Raw genomic sequence first — 17,558 nt, 5'->3', positions numbered from 1 at the left:
GAGGTCGAAAATTATTGACCCCAAGGTCAAATTTTGAAATCGTAGGTACCATATCGAGTAATACCTCATATGAATGCCCTTGATGAGTGCTTCCCAGATCTGTAAACAGTTTGACGCATGACGTCATGACGAAAAAACGGAATTTTCACATTTTGGCAAGATACGGTTCACCCTGTGGGTGATTTTTTTTTTTTTTTTTTTTTCAGTGAGGTCACACAGTTTTGCCAATTTCCAGGGCTTTGTGATGATAAGCTACCTTTCCATTGAATGTCGTTGCACCTTTTCTCCCTTGTGAACTGTGATGCTGCTGGTGAGGTAAGTGTCAAAGACCACATCAACTCTCTTGTAGCTCTCCAATTGCTTCATGATGTAGGGAAGAAAGACATCACTGGTGTATTCTCTGAGCGTTGTGATGGTGCTCCTTGAAAGGAGGTGCACCATAGTAATGCCATATCGGAATTTGATATCAAAGGGAAGAGTGGGATGGAATAGCCGCTGATGGAAGGTGTTTCCATAGGCAAGAGGAGCAAGAAATAAGAGTGTTGAGGTGTGCAGTCGGCCTGGATTTTTGAAATTTTAACTGGCTCAAAGTTTCTGGGGTCAGGGACTGGAACAGGTTGCTGCATTTGCCATAGAAGGAACATTTGGCTGTAGTACTTCGAGTGTTGTGATCCAGGTTGTTGAGAGCACCCACAATGAAGAGCCTTTGTAGTAGTGGAGGGGGACACACAATGCCTTCCTTCTCTATTTGCTGACAGACAGCAATAGCCAGTTGATTCTCAAGTTACAGGATTTGATCGTAGCTTATGAGACCAAGTCATAGAACTATCAACTTCTTGGACCTGTTTTGTGTTTGACAATTCAGCCTGATCTATGGAGGCAGTGGTGGTTGATGGTCCAAACAGAGCCAAGACTTTGATGCAGTTGATGCTCTCTTTTTTGCAGTTGAATAGGATGATCTGGGGGATGTTGAGGCATTTTTGGGAGTCTGCTTAATTTTCGTTCTTCAGGTCATCTTTATTCAGCAACATAGACACGAGCAACATCAGATTAGTGGGCACTGACATGTTGACATCAGAAGGAAAGGAGGCATTGGAGTGGAACCCATTTGAGTTGTGGATATTTTTACGCACAAATCTTAGTTTTTTCAATAACTAAAGCGTCACCCTCAGTCACATTTGAAAGCTTGATTCAGCATTTCCTGCATTCCTTGTTGGAAGATAAGGACCACATAATTTCCCTCACTTTGCTCTTGGGTTTAGGAAATGTATCCCAGAACCTTTTTCTTGAAATGAACCTTGTTGATTTCCTTCTCAATGCCAAGATCCTTGAGGCGTCTTTCATAAAGCTGACGCAACTTGGAGAAATTGAGGTAGCTTCTTCTGTGTTTTTCACAAGTGATGAGTTGGACTCCAGCCCGAATGTTCTTCCCTTCTCGATGGCTGTCGGAAGAATCTTGGCTGTTTCTCATTAGAAGCTGGTGGCGATTTCTGACTCTGTTCAGGTGATATTTAGCATCTAGTGCAACAAGGTTCCCACCATCAATCCTGGCCAATTATGAGCTGTCTCCTGTAGATCATCTCCATGGGATGGCATGGTTGATGTTGCTTCTCATCCGCAGCACCGCCTCCTATTGTATCATCTGTCCTTTTTTCTGCTCTTTCTAGTTTGCTTATGTTGAACTTTCCAAGGCAAGACTTGTGCCACTGGGCCCAATATCTGGTGAGCCCATTTACAGTAACGTTTTCCTCAAAGTTCAGTGGCACCGGCACTGTTCAATTTTTGAAATGCACTGACATTGTTCAGGAAGGATCTCTATGGTTCTGATTTATCTCCCAAGTCTTAGTCTAGAGCATTTAAGGATCACCTAAGTCCTTCACTGCTGACGTCTTGACATATCACACATACTATCCAAACCATTATGCACTATTATCCATTATGTGCCTCATTTCAATCAATTGGTGTTCATAACAAAAAGAAAAACAACAAAAATGGGATGCCATTTCTTGCCTTAAGCAACAAATCATATTTCAGCTTGTGAAAAATACCCCGCCATGCACTATTATGGTATTCCGAGCAAAAAGTCAAAGCGATGGACTCTAAAGAGCATCATTGACTCCAAAGTTTTGGCCCTGTCCCCATATTGTGAAAATATGGTCCTAAGCTGCTTCACTATATTTAAATGGGTATGTTGGTGTCTTCTGATACCTCAGGGAGATGGATGCCCCTGCCTTGCATAACAGGTCATCTGTGGGCAAGGTGTAGTACCCGTCAGCCCCCCTTACCAGGGTAATGGTCCACAGCCATGTGGTTTAAATGGCAGGTGGCTCTGCACATCTGGTGGATGAGAGTCCAGTCGACTCACGGGCGGAAGAGCGTGAATTCCCCAACGGCCAGCAGAGAGACGCAGAGGAGTGGCGACCCTCCGTCTATACCACACACTTACCTGTGTGTACCAGCTATTGAAAGGCAATGCCATCTTTGCTCGAGGAGACTCGACATCATCAATATTTAAAGGAAATCCCATTGTTAACTCAAAACGACGCACATGGAGTTCCTAACCATTAGGGATATCCAGAATTTAAAGCGAGTCAATTTGGTGAATGGCATATGATGATGTCCACTTCATTGAAAAGGTCACTTCATCAGAAAAGCACATGGCTTGCAAATGCAATACTCAACTGCAAATGCAGCAAGCCATGTGACTCGTCAGTAGATACCTCTATTCATCGAAGTAGCAAGCGATCAGGACAAGTTTGTGTGAATACGTCACATACATGACATAATTGTCGCAGCAAAACTTGGGGCAACAATCAGCACAGCAGGACGGAGTTGGAGCAAGGTGCTACCAAATGAAGCTTTACGGTGAAACAAACAGAATTTAATACCATGCAGTAGCATGGAGATATGCATTGTTGAATGCTTTATGAAGCTGAATGCTATTTCTCCAAACCTAAATGGAATGCTTCAGCTGACTGTGAGTCCAAGTCTGTTCAGCTGTTCATATCGATGAAACACTTTCAACCAAAATGAAGTCATGCACTATTTAACCAAATGCAGTTAAGTGCATTTCATGTGCATGCTGTTCATCTTGTCAACTTGAATTAACAGCACTGTGTCACTGAAAGACAAGATTCATCTCATCACTTGTTCGTCTTCGCAGGGACATGCTCTACATATTTATAAGCTTTTGGCAAAATAAATGAAGTTTGTTTCCCAGGACTGTCGATGTTTTACCTTGCAGATAACTGATATGTTGATTAATCCAGAATAATTTTCGAACAACTGCTATGTGGACTAATTATAAAAAAACTGTCTTCATAATTAAGATTTCTAGTTTCAGAAATTATTTTGTACTTTCCTCTTTCTTTTTTTAGGATGGATCCACCATGCTAATTGAAGCTGCCAAGGGTGGGCACACAGGCGTGGTTTGCTACCTCATTGATTATCCCCACAACCTGCTGTCTTCTTCTGTTCCTGAAGCTCCCCAGTTGACTCCCCCTCCTCAAGATCAGGGCCAGGTTAGTGTTGATTGTTTTGGCATGTAAATTGGTCAGGGCTCCCCATCTAAATGCCCTGGGACCACTCTAAGGGCTTTATGGAAAGTCAATGTAACTAAACAGTATAATGAAGCCTTAACCTAACATTTTGAGCGGCCGGTCAAGTAGAACCTGACTTTCCGGGGATATTTATGTGGGTGTAATGGCCCTATTTTGGTGCTGTGGAGTGAAAATGCCATCAACTGTTAAAACAGTTATTGCATGCCTCAAAAGGTATAGCGTGTGACAATGTCTGACTCCTTTAGGCACCACGTGTGCCCACGCAAGCCCTTCCCATGGTGGTGCCTCCCCAGGAGCCCGACAAACCACCAGGCCCAGACTCCACCCAGCCACTGTCTGTCCGGGGAAAAGGTGTGATTAGATTGGCTGTTGTTTTATTTATTGTACAAGAAACATATCTTTTGTTGTTGGAGTTTGTGCTGAGCATTGTGTCGAAAAGCTATTTTATGATTTTGTGGGCAGAATGCTTATGATCTGTGTGTATGTACATACTTATCTCTATCATTTGAAATGGAGTCGAGTTCCTTCATGCAATTATACTTTAAACACCTTTTTTTGCTAACTTGTTTCCCCCCCTTAATTCCCTTCCCTTGTTTTTTGGTTCTCCTTGCTGCATATACACCTAGCCCAAGCCAAGCCCAAAACTAATGGGCCACTACCTGTAATGCTGCCTCTCAGCTCTTCAGGGCCACCTGTGGCTGGTTCAATTGGCAGTCCTGGTGCCCCTGGTGATGGGTGCTGTTGTCATGCACATGCTCGGGCACACCAGTCTCCTGAGCGCATTGTGGAAGAGGCTCAAGGCAAGCTTACAGAATTGGAGCAACGAATTAGGGAAGCTATTGAGAAGAATGCACAGCTACAGTCACTGGAGCTGGCACAAGCTGAGCAGCTGACAAGAGAGCGGATCGAGGAGCTGAGTCGCACGCGAGAAGAGCAGATCCAGAAGAAGCAGCGCATACTTGAAGAACTCCAGCGAGTTGAGCGGGAGTTGCAGTATAAAACACAGCAGCACTTGAAAAAGCAGTACTTTGAGGCCAAAGCTCATCGGCTACAGCAGCAGCAACAGCAGCAGCAGCAGCAGCAGCAGCAGCAGCAACAGCAGTTGCAACCCACATCAACCTCCACTGCCACAACGGCTTGCTCTCCATCAGGCATGCAACAACTGCCGTCACAGCCCAGCCATACACAGCAGATGCAGCTCCAGCAACTTCAGCAGCAACTACAGCACCAACAACTGCAGCAGCTTCAGCAACAGCTACAGCAACAGCAGCAACACCTTCAGCTCCAACAGCAGATCTTGCAGCAGCAGCTCCAACAACAGCAGCAAATGCAGCAACAAATCCATCAGCAGCAACAGCAGGCTTTATGTGCAGCACAGCAGCCCCAGAGTGAGAGTGGTGACGAGCCAGGTGGTGGCGGCATAGGAAATGGAGGAGAATCGGTGTACAGCCAGCTTCCGCAGCTGGAAGCAATGTTGCCCCAAGGAGAGGCGGCACTGACAGCTGGCTATGTGCCAATCCATGCAGTGGGCACTGGGGCTCAGGCCCCAGTTCAGGGCACTCTTGGACCCGAGCTTGGCCCCGTGAGTCTTGGTGGGCAGATGGTGCTTGGAGATGCTGGAGAGGGTTTGATGGTGGCACGCCCGGCACGATCGCTTACTGACACGTTAGGTGACATCATGGCCGGTAAGTAAACTCATAACTATCTTGAGGAATGTATTACTCCAATAAGTTTGTGTCCATGCGATATTTCCACAAACAAAGAGAAAGTGCCAAGTTGGGCAAAGTTCATGTTCGTTCAGATGTAATTACCCAACGCACGCGAAGCGAAAAGTAGGGTTAAGCAATTGGGTCATGTCCGTCTGTCTTAACAGTTTATGATTGATGCACAACTTGTTTAAATTTAATGTTGTACTTTGAACATGAATCTGAACATGAATTGTAAGACAAATCTACTGTTTAGCAGTACTTTGTCTCTGAATTTGTCCCGATTGCACATGAGCAGAGAGAAGTGAGATAATGCTTTCACTCTGTGTGCCTGCCTGGTACTCAATCATAATTGAAAATCATTCCAAACAGGAAACTTTGTTTTCAAGGACATCATAAAGGACACACGCAACAGGCACAGATAACTAATGTAACGAGTTAGATAGGATGGTGTAATAGACACTGTGTAAAATGGAAGTAAAACACTGAATTGATTGATATGACTTTTGCAATCTATATTTTATTGTCACCGGGACTGAAGTGGATGGTTATGTACTTATGTTTTCATCCCTGTCTGTCTGTCTTTGTTTGTGATCAGGATGTCTCAAAAAGTTGTGGACGAATTCGGATAAAATTTGGTGGAGGTTGTGTATGTGACAAGGATGAAATGTCGAGATTTTCGTTAAGATCGGGTTCTGGATCCGAGAATTTTAAAGTGATTCTTCACCATTAATTGATAGGGCCAAAATCTATGTATAGCATAATATTTCAAAAGGTTGTGGACGAATTATAAATAAACTTGGTAGATGAGTTGGTTAGGCGACAAGAATAACCTGTTTTATATTTTGGCTCAGGTCTAAATCCAGATCCGGCCTATCAGTGGGATACAAAACGTAAAGTGTCCAGCCTGGTGGAGGTATGCGCTCTTTCGAGTGCCATTCCAGTTTGAATTGAATTATATACTTATTTACTTTTTGTATACAAGATCGAGGCTGGGAGGCTAATAGCTAATATCAATCACAAAAGAGCGTTTTGGATCTGGAAGAGAATATATGCTTTTGTCTCAAAATAGATAAAACCTGGTTATTTTAGCTCATTGAACAACAGCTGGTGATATCAACAGAATGTGATTTTACAACATTGCTTCAGATAACAAAGAACAAGTGTACCACGATCCCATCCAGGAAACATCCTTTGGCGAGCAAATAATTCCCCATCCAAAACAATGATATTTTCTACCTCTGTTAACTCTCCCCTAACCCAAATCTTTCCAACTGTTCTGTTTTTCTTCCTGAGTTTGCTTCCGTATCCATCTCATCCACCCTGTGTCCTCCTCATGGTGCTCATTCTTCCTTGCATCCTTTATCTTCTGGGTTTCTCTCTCTGTCCCTCAACCCTGCTGTTGTGCCCCCAGCCCCTCCTTCTGCTGTGTGTTTTGTTCTGTTGCATCTGATCCGTTCTATGGTCTAGCTAGCTTCTCCACGAGCATCGACTGTACATATCAATAATTTTTAAAAGCTCGATGCAGGCAAAGCTTAACAACAACGTCCGGCATTGATCCTTTCCTTTTTATCTTCCGTTGCCGAAGCATAACACCATTCATTAGTTTTCATCTCCTCTTGCATGTGGATTTTTTCTTCCCCAAGTCTATGTTGGTCATGCTCTTCTTTCCAAATCTCCAAGTCTGCTGCCACATCCTCTTCTCTCCCTTTCTACCTCTCAAGTTTTTTTATACAACTACTGAAACCCTCTGCCCTTTCCATCTGCATCTCAACTGCACGTTTTGGTTTTTTTTCTTCGTCATTAAGCTGTGCATTCTCATTTGATCACCCATAACCATCTCATTAAGATTTAGCTGAATCTACTTTGTCTTTTTTATGATTACACTACTAACAGAAGAATTCATCAGCCCACAATTTTCACTGTGGAATTTGGTTTGTCGTTGGAATAATTTGGCAATACTAATCGCTATTCCAGATGCAAACAAAATCGTCTCGTGTGATACGAGCACCACTAACTTCGGCCGATTAAAACTATGCTCCTCTGAATATATCCGATTCATTTATTGCTGCCTGGCATTACGGTGATGACCTTAATGAATATCTCTGGAATTGCTAATCCCAATAAACTTTCTTTTTCCCAGTTCCCATTCTCTTACATTTCCTGAAATTAAACGTTTATCTTCCTTTGTCTAGACTACTCACCAATTAGGGGCCTGTTCAACAAGCAGCAACTCATAGTTGGTGCATCTGCTGACGTTGTGTTCGACATCATGTTGTGGAAGAGTATCGTGTAACATTGTAGCTGGAAAATCGCATTGCCATTGCCATTATCGAGTAACTGCATCTGACCAACTTATTCAATATTGTAAATATCAAATTAATCATGTTTTTGCTGTGCTGTAATGTTCCTTTTTTTTTGGTGTCTTTTATTGCCATCAGATTTTTCTATACTCCTAAATGACATGAAGTGTCACTGCAGGGGGTAAATCTAAAATAATACACCACCTGCACGTGTGCACATGATTACATCCTGCTATGTATTTTGGTGGCCTACGGTGTCAGCGGACACATGAGTCTTTTAAAAGCTTCCTCATTTTGCAGACAATGCATTCCCACACTCATTGAAATTGGAACTACGGAAGATTAACAAAAAATGTACTTTAAAACCCCCAAAAAAGCTCTAAATTGCAAATCCAACACTATTAGCATCGAAAGAATGGTCATGGATATTTTATACCATGCTACTCATTTCATCATCATTTCACTCATTTCATCGCTGAATTAACACCAGGGGGGTTGACTCAGCCTGTCATCCTTCCGAGGTCAGCAAATTGAGTACCAGTTCACTGGTAATTCCCTGTGTGTCGCAAGAGGCGACTAACAGGGTTGGTGGCAGGAAGGGCATCCGGCCATAAAACATTGCTTCAAAAAAAGGGACCACGGTACCCGAAAAAGGCCAACCCTCTGCTCTGTGGGGAAAAATGGCCTCTAAAGGTGGTTCCTTCCTTCCTTCCTACTCATTTCATCATCAAAATGTTGTTTTAAGTCTCTCTATTCACAATTAATCTATTTTTTATTCATTGTAATTTTTGAACACGCACAGTCAGTACTGATGCGCATTGCATATATTTTACAACAAACTCATTAGCATTATTATCCAGCCAACACTAAAGATTGTGAAGGTGTCAACAAGGAAAAATATGTATCGTAATTTGCAAACATCTCCACGAGCATCAGATATTTGATCAACTAGGAAGCCTGACATCGGGTGGCACTTCAGTAGAAGGTTACGACAGAGGGTGGAGCCCTTACTTCATCCAGATGCCACCATTTTGAGACACTTCGAAGAAACTAGCGGAATAGGATAACATTATTTTGATCTGGCATACGTCTTTTCAATATACTATCAATGATGTACTTGAATATCTGCAAAATTTCTATCATATATTGCACAGAATGTTGGCTAAAATTAGCCTTCCTAAACTGTAGCACTCTAAATTTACTAACCTTCAAACTCACTCTGAGTAGAAGCCTATCTATAACAATATTAAAGTTATACCTCAACCTGTCCTTCCTGTGTGTAAATGTAGAGTTGGCTTGCAATTGTTACCGACTCCCATGCTCTCATCATGATTTTTTGGATATCAGTTAAATGCCAATTGTATTATTGCTTTGTTTAGTAATTATTTGTTTTGACACTTTTGCAGATGTTGAATGTAGTTTTTTAAGGGACAGGTACATATGAATGCCATGCACCAATCTGTGTGCAAAGGCAATCAGTATTCACCTTTCTATTATCTTGCTTGCATTCCCCAGCTGCCAGTAGCCGCCCATCGACGGTGGCGAACACACCGGCACACAGCGTGTTGTCGTTGCCCTCGCAGCCGCAGACCCCAACTCCCAGTCCTATTGTCTCACCTCCCATACCACACCCATTCCACCCATTGGAGGTCGATGCACAGGTGATTTCTTATTTTTCTTTTTTTGCTACTTAAAGCTGCAATTTATTTACACATGTACAGTCGTGCCCAAAAATATTGGCACTCTTGCACTGTTTTTCAAATAGCTCACAATTTTCTCGAAAAAAGTTGAAATTGACAAAAGTATTTGGTCTCCACAATTCTTTATTTCACTGTTAATATTACAGAACCTTTGTTTTTGATTCAGAACTTAATATATCCTTTTAAATCCGACAATAAAAAGAAATGGCATTGACAAAATTATTGACACCCTTGACTTAATGCAGTACTTGATGCAGGACAAAATAACTGCAGTCAAGCGCTTCCTATAGCCATGAATGAGCTTCCGACACCTCTCTACTGGCAGATTGGCCCACTCTTCTTGTGCAAGTTGCTCCAGTTCTCCCAGATTTGATGGGTGCCTTCTCCCAACTGCTGTTTGCAAATCCCCCCACAGGTATTCAATGGGATTTAGATCTGGACTCATTGCTGGCTGCTTCAGAACAGTCCAGCGTTTTCTCTTGAACCATTCCCGAGTGCTTTTTTAAATGTGTTTGGGGTCATTGTGCTGCTGCAAGACTCATGACCTTCGATGGAACCCAGCTTTCTGACACAGTGTTGAACACAGAAACCCCAAAACATACCTGAACCTCCTCCATGTTTGACTGTAGGGAAGGTGTTCTTTTCTTTGAAGGCTTCATTTTGTTTTCTGTAAACATAGAGACGATGTGCTTTACCAAAAAGCTCTAATTTGGTCTCATCTGTCCACAGGACATTCTCCCAGAAGGATTTTTGCTTGTTCAGGTGTGTTTTGGCAAACTCCAGTCGGGCTTTCTTATGTCTCTCTCTCAGCAGTAGGGTCCTCTGTGCCTCCTACCATAGAACCCCCTTTCATTGAGTTGGCGACGGATGGTGCGAGTTGATACTGTCGTACCTTGTGTCTGAAGGTCAGCTTGAATCTGTTTGGCAGTTGATTGAGGTGCTTTCTCCATCATTCAAACAATCCTTCGCTGCAATCTTCCATCAAGATTTCTCTTGCGGCCACGTCCAGGGAGGTTGGCAACAGTGCCTTGGGCCTTAAACTTCCTGATAACATTGCGTACGGTGGACACAAGAACATCAAGGACTCTGGAGATGGGCTTGTAGCCTTGAGATTGTCCATGCTTGGCTACAATCTTGTGTCTGACCTCCTCAGACAATTATCTGGTTTTCTTCCTTTTCTCCATGCTCATTGCGGTGCACATAGTGATACAAAACAGAAGAATGACTACTTTTCCCCATTCAAAGTGGTTGAATTTGTGATTTTTATATTGTAGGCACCTGCAACTCACCACAGGTGAGTTCAATTCCAAATTAAAGGAGAATCACCTGCTTGAAATCTAATTATTTCTAACAACTTCTAAAAGATGCCAATAATATTGTCCGGGCCATTTTAGGATTTCTGTGTGGAATAAGCTAAGATTTAGGAATTTTTTTTCAGCTTTTTTGTTTTGTTCCACTACAAACCAAAGAAATACATATGTGGATACCAAAAGATATTTTTAATTTCAACAATTTTCTGGAAGAAATGGTGCATTATTTGAAAAATGTGTGCCAATATTTTTGGCCACAACTGTATGTTATACACGATTAATTCTGGAGGAAACATCTGAAAAAATGCTAACTTTAAGAACACGAAAGCAGAAATAGAGACTTGTCTAATTTATCAGTTAGTCCTGTTTTTGGTGAAAGGCTTGAGTACAGAAGGCTCGACTCTTGGAGGAGTTAAACGACAGAGGACATGTTGACTGATAGAGATCAAAGAAGAAGAGGGCATGCAAGCCTACAGGTGCATTGCAGATGTCTAGTTAAGTTGAAGTAAAGGAGGAGGAGACAGGGGGAGGGCGGGAGAAGTCCACAAGCACGAGGTGTTGATGAGCAGCACGTGAAAGATGCTGTAACCATTCGAACAATCCTTCACTGCAATCTTCAATCAAGTTTTCTCTTGCGGCCACACCCAGGGAGGTTGGCTACAGTGCCATGGGCCTTAAACTTCCTGATAACGACCTAAGGCGGGAGGATCATGAGACAGCAAACACAAATAATTGGTTCCACAGATGAGAGAATAGAGGGATGCAGGAATGGAGGTGAGCATCAATCTTGTATTTGAGGAAGGTGGTCTGATGCGGTGTGCTGGAATAATATGTGCGATAATGGGGGCTCGGGTGAATTAAGGGAAGGGAAGAGAAGGTAGGTGATTCCACCAACATTTGCAATGTGCGAGAAGCAGACCCTGGAACTTGGCTTCCTGCTCAGAGATGCCAATGATATGAAAAAGCTTTAGACTGAGCCATCTCCAGAGCAGCAAGATGGGAAGCAGTGTACTACCCCAGACTAGGGAGCCATACTTCTTTTGTATTGTGGATGAATGCCTTGTACACTGTAATGAGCTCTCCATCACTCAGAAAGGATTTGCCTCTGCACAGGATACCAAGTTGTCTGCCAGCCTTCGAGAACAGTTTTAAAATGTGGTCCACCTAAGACAGCTTATGTCAGATATAGTGAGATACTGCATCTCTTCCAGCTTTTGGCCAGACAACTAAGCTGTTGTGTTTGACAGCTGATACTTATTGAGGAACAGAATGAAAACTTGGAACTTCCCTGTGTTGAAAGACCTGTTCTGGGTAGCAATCCCCAACAACTTTAATTTTGCCATATCCGCAGACAGGGATGCCATGGTCACCTGTGCCTCGATGTGTTGTACTATTCTGCACTGGCTGAAGTAATCGGCGAAATGTAAAGTATTTTCCACAGGCACCAAGAGGTCAGTGATGTCACCCAAGAACAAGGTTTGTTCCAAAATGCCATATTATGCTACACCTCAAGAGGAACATTATGAGACGGTTTGCCATCAGGATGGGCCTATTGTTTCTACTTGCAGCCAAAATCCACAAACCATTCAAAGAAGGCTCTCTGAATATCATTGGCAGACAGCTTTGAAAATAAAGCTGGGTGCCAGATAGCATCAATGGCTTGAGAGATTTCCAGAGAAAGCCATGGACCCCTCGAGATTTAGAGTATTGATCCATTGTTGGGTTCAGCGTTCACAGACCCTCAAAAGCCGATCAATTTTTTTTTTTTTTTTGCAACCATACTCGAATACCCTCTAGTATGACCCAATATTTTGGTGATCACCACATTGTGACACATTATCAGACAGACTGAAAAATCATGCAACAATTATAATGGATGTAAGAACTAGCATGGGGGAAAATGGCCGCCCCATCAAAAGTGCACAAATCGGGATGTTAGGGTTTTAAATGTAACTTCAGCCGGTCCATTGGCTCATCATTCAGTGCGAATCGCTCAAAACTCATGTTCACAATGCTAGAGGCCTAGTTTATGGTAAGCTCGAGTTATTGTGAGCTGTTGATGCACTGAGGAAACCTTCCGCCCTTGACTGATATTGGTGGCAATGCATGGAGCTTTGACGAACAGAAATATCTACACATATGATTCACTCCGCTGGTTTTTTTCAACTGTTTCCAACACTGCATTTATCAGATTCAGCCATTATTAATGAATGGTTAAAAGGAAATTGACTATAAATTTGAATAAAGAAGCAGCACAGGTTCAAATTACACCCGTACCCACCTTTTATTAGGGTTGGAGATGACTTTGGCTGAATTTGTGCCTCATCTGCTGTACAGAGTGCTTCCTGTGCACTGCTTGGAGTGGCAGTGCCTTATGGATGATAAATAGAATATCACAACGATGTTTTTTTGACAGCTATCTTTGCGCGCTTTCCCCTTGATGAAAAACACGCTTTGAAATATAACTTGCATTTTGTGTTTATTTTGTTCTGCTTTATTTATTTATTTTTTCGAACTTAGTTTGCCCAACCTTTACATTAAAAATAGACCTGCTGTAATTAGTTTGTCCATTTCCTTCCAAATTCTTTTAAATCTACCATTCTTCATTATCGGCTGTTTACATATATTTGACACACAATGCCTTGGCCCACAGAACAGGTCAAGTTTAACAATGAACAGTGATAAAATGTCACCTTGTAATGAAAGGGTTTCATGGGATATGGAGATCGACATCTTGTCAGTTGCAAACTTTTTGCGAAGAGCATAAAAATGACATATTTTTTTTAACGATGAGTGGTTAGAAATGTCACCAAGAGTACCCTTCAGGTGTCTGTGCAGGGAAAGTTGACAGAACTCAAAATTTCATGTCAGTTGAATAAGAAAGCAAGGCCTCGAATAATTTTGCCATTGTCAGACTCCTGCTTTGAACAACTTGTTTGTCTCTTCCAATGTTGGTGTATTTTAAGAAAAGAGTTAGTTGAGTGGCATGCGAGAAAAAAATTTCTTTTTGCAAATGCACCCTTGAATGTTATTTTCATTGGTGGTGTGGAGGGGCTCCTTTAAAAAGGCCTGCTATACTATGGAAAATCCCTCAAATTCTGTTCTTTCTTTGCTGTATGAACCATGTGAGATGAAGAAGCAACATGTCCATGGTAGAATGTCTGGCACGGAAGCTAAACTTATGTTAGGAGGTGGTAAAGTTGGAAAAGAAATGATGCCTGTGTTCTGCATCAACGATGGGTTCCACGTCTTTGTTTATAATGGGAAGAAGGTTGATCGGTCTGTAGCTTATGCGATCAAACTTGAACCCTTCTTGTGAATATTGATGATGTTTGCAACCTTGCCAAATGAAAACAGGCAACGGTCCAAGAGATCTGGTGAAGAGCGGGGAAGGAGGAGAGGAGAGGAGAGGACAGAATAGGATAGGATACAATATAAACTATAATTTTGGAGGATTACATCGCCTGTACCATCGGTTCAGTTGCATAGGAGGTATCAAAATTTATTGGGAACTTTTCAACCCTATTGGGTAAAAGTTTCGTTATGATGGAAAGGTTGGGTATGAAAGGCATGGATTGAGGACTTGGACCTTATGGGTAAAGCCAGTATTAAGATATTAATCTTTTTGTGGCTTACAATTGATGTACATAGATTGTGTTGCCTTCCAGACGGAGAGCAATCATGACACAGCCCTGACACTGGCATGTGCTGGAGGACATGAAGAACTGGTTACAGTGTTGTTGGCTCGTGGAGCTAACATTGAACACCGTGACAAGAAAGGTAACCTAACATTTTTACCATTGACTGATGCTATGTTTCTAAGTCGGCATGTCTTCTCATATTTTTTTCCCCTGACTATCAACCATGTGTGGTGCAGGGTTCACTCCACTGATCCTCGCCGCCACAGCCGGTCATGTCGGCGTAGTGGAAATTTTGTTGGACCATGGTGCTGATATTGAGGCACAGTCAGAGAGGACCAAGGACACCCCACTTTCACTGGCCTGCTCAGGTGGCCGACAAGAGGTGTGTCATGTAAACTGTGACTCCACTGTTACTTCTCTTTTCAATCTCAATTATGTCTTTATTTATTTATTTTTGAGTTTCAGACTAGGGAAAACTATATTTTGTACATAGACAAATGAGTTTACTCAACGTTACGAGAAACCGTTTCTATATCAAATGTTTGCTGCTGGAGAACTCTTTGAGAGTGTAAGATTATCTTTAATTATTTGCACTTCCGATTCTGGATATGAGTGTGTTGGATGTTGGATCGTGCGAGCCTCCTTGCAGTTCATCAAAATCAAATCTAAATTCCCCAGACCAGATCTGTTCTGTCTTTCTGTTGTTGTTTTCTCCCTATGTTGTTTGTGTTTTCGTCCAATTTTGGACATTGTTGTGGTGTATTGCCAAATTATTGGCCCTGTGTGTCTGGCCTACTCTCCAAGGCCTCAGCTATTCGGTGTGCAAATTATGTCACTGCTCTGGCACCGTGTGTTTTATTCCACTTTCTTTATCCCGTGTTTTTCTCGGTCTCTAGTTTTTCCTTCTACTTCTAGGATTGGCAGCTTGGGGGTTGCAGCCCTATTTTCACCCTCTATGTCTTCCCCTAATGTGTCTTTGCCATTCTTCCCTACGTCCCTTTTTCTCAGGGTCTCACTCGGTTTTGTCCCTCCACCCTGCTGTTGGTGTGTCCCCCCTCTCTTTCTCTTGTTGTTTTCATTTTGTTGTGTCCTGATCAGTGCTCTGTGTTCTAGCTCCTCCACGAGTCTCGACACTGGTAAAAAAAAAATAAAAAAGAATTGTTAAAAATATTTGGGGTGGGGGGGGGGTTGATTATTTCATTTATTAGAAATTGGGTGTAGCCTCTAAACAAATCAAAACCAGCACCTTTTCACTGGTGATCATATGATTTTGAATGGTTAGGTGGTGGAGTTGCTGATCACCCGTGGCGCCAACAAGGAACACCGCAATGTTTCTGACTACACCCCACTGAGCCTTGCTGCATCTGGTGGCTACGTCAACATCATCAAGATTCTGCTCACTGCTGGTGCAGAGATTAACTCAAGGTGCACCTCGCTCGCACTTCCTCCATGGTCTTTATCTTGTTCATAATCCCTGTCCTTGTTCCAGCTTGCTGTATTGGTATATGTTCATTGTTCAAGTAGTAGAATGTAAACTATACCAATTGCTCCTCAAATGTGATTTCAACAACATCTGTCCTGATTTATCACTTCCTTACCACCATCAATGTATTCTTTCATCTCGCCAAAGGACGGGAAGTAAACTGGGCATCTCTCCACTGATGCTGGCTGCCATGAATGGGCACACTGCGGCTGTCCGCCTGCTGCTCGACATGGGTTCTGACATCAATGCACAGATTGAGACCAATCGTAACACTGCATTAACACTTGCCTGCTTCCAGGGCCGACACGAGGTTGTGAGTCTACTGGTAGAAAGACGTGCCAATGTGGAGCATCGTGCCAAGGTGACACCTTTGCGTATTATTATAAACGCCAAAAGCTCATGCCATATATCTGGTTATTGGCCTTATAGATCTGAAAATGCAATGAATGCCTTTTTTTCTTTAACATAAGACGGGATTAACTCCACTGATGGAGGCTGCATCTGGAGGCTATGCGGAGGTTGGTCGTGTCCTGCTTGATAAAGGAGCCGATGTGAACGCTTCCCCGGTACCATCCTCTCGTGACACAGCACTCACAATTGCTGCAGACAAAGGGCACTTCAAGTTTTGTGAACTAGTTATTTCCAGGTGAGGGTTGTCTTGCTTTCATAATCGTCACTATTTGTGGTGTTGTACTATGACTGAAGTATTTCAAATCTAAAGAAAAAAGCTGTTGGTTTAAGGCATTGTTGAAATTTATTTTTTTGTCTTCTTCTAAAATGGAACCATTGTTGATGTTTCTTGAAATTTTTCAAAATTGTTTTGTGGAATATGAACCCAATTTCAAATTATTTGTTGATGAAAATGATTGATTGCCAGTTCAAGGTAACAAAAGTTATCAATTCTGGAATTAACTTGTGCGTTTATCTATTGGACGCATACTGAGAGACTTCATATTTGAGAATTGCTGAGTTCGCCGAAAACCATCCTCCAATTCAATTGGTCCTTTTTGTTTATCTTTATCTTTCAGGAAAAAAAGCTCAAGATGCATGCTTCTTTTTTTTCTTTTTTCTTTTTTCTTTTTTTTACCTTTCTGCATTTGTAAACTTGATACCACACATGTTATTTGAGTGGTCCAAAAGATGAACGTCACAAACCAACAAACTTGTACCTGCAAGGGGGATCTTCTTCTTATCGTGTCCATGGACAGTCTATACATGGCCCAGCCAAAACTGGACACCTTTTTTCACTTTGCTGTTGAATTCGGCAAGATCTGCAACAGTGCAGGGTTCCTCAAGCGATGGACATTGCAGGAGATGTTGCATGGTCTGTGGCTTAGTTCCACATTTGCAAGTTCTCGGGGTGATTGTATATCCCCATTTGTTTAGTGACACCTTTGAACGACCTACACCAGTCCTACGTCTGATAAGGCACTTCCATGTTATCCAGTTGCAATTAGCTCCTGGGGGGAGGCTTTCATCAGGTAGAATTCCCATCACTGGGGGTTGTTTGAGACTGGCAAGCCCGTCTTTCCACAAAGCTATGTGGGCTTCAGATGGGGTTGATTGTAATGAAACGACACTGTTCATGAAGCTCTTCCTTGACTTTAGGTGGCTGAGTATAGGTGTGTGACCATGCAGAGAGTATCTCTCATCTGATGTTTGACGGAGTCGCTCTTTCTTGCTGGCTACCGTTCTTATATCAGGGGGAGCTATCCCGCCAATATATATATAGGCTGTTGGTGTTTGTTGCTTTTAAGCAACCTGTGATAGATCGGCAGCTTGCATTCAGAACGGCATCCATCTTCTTAGCATGAGTAGACCTTTCCCATACAGGGCAGGCATATTTAGCAGTGGT

The 17,558-nt window shown here is 42.5% G+C and overlaps 1 protein-coding gene across 4 annotated transcripts in view; it reads left to right on the top strand.

Moving 5' to 3' along the window:
* Window positions 1–17,558, top strand: part of LOC137425439 (ankyrin repeat domain-containing protein 17) — a 221,706-nt gene that overhangs the window by 145,097 nt on the left and 59,051 nt on the right. For all 4 annotated transcript variants that reach the window (XM_068113878.2, XM_068113880.2, XM_068113877.2 and 1 more), the window contains exons 13-21: window positions 3,378–3,521; window positions 3,806–3,911; window positions 4,187–5,245; window positions 9,085–9,230; window positions 14,248–14,359; window positions 14,457–14,602; window positions 15,503–15,645; window positions 15,851–16,064; window positions 16,174–16,349. In XM_068113878.2, the coding sequence (XP_067969979.2) occupies window positions 3,378–3,521; window positions 3,806–3,911; window positions 4,187–5,245; window positions 9,085–9,230; window positions 14,248–14,359; window positions 14,457–14,602; window positions 15,503–15,645; window positions 15,851–16,064; window positions 16,174–16,349 (2,246 nt within the window). The remainder of the gene's footprint in view (window positions 1–3,377; window positions 3,522–3,805; window positions 3,912–4,186; window positions 5,246–9,084; window positions 9,231–14,247; window positions 14,360–14,456; window positions 14,603–15,502; window positions 15,646–15,850; window positions 16,065–16,173; window positions 16,350–17,558) is intronic.

The sequence above is a fragment of the Myxine glutinosa genome, chromosome 4 (genome assembly GCF_964187855.1).
Source record: "Myxine glutinosa chromosome 4, kmMyxGlut1.1, whole genome shotgun sequence".
NCBI classification, from domain to species: domain Eukaryota; kingdom Metazoa; phylum Chordata; class Myxini; order Myxiniformes; family Myxinidae; genus Myxine; species Myxine glutinosa.
The sequence above is the reverse complement of the archived record's forward strand: the minus strand, read 5'-3'. Positions and strand labels throughout refer to the sequence as shown.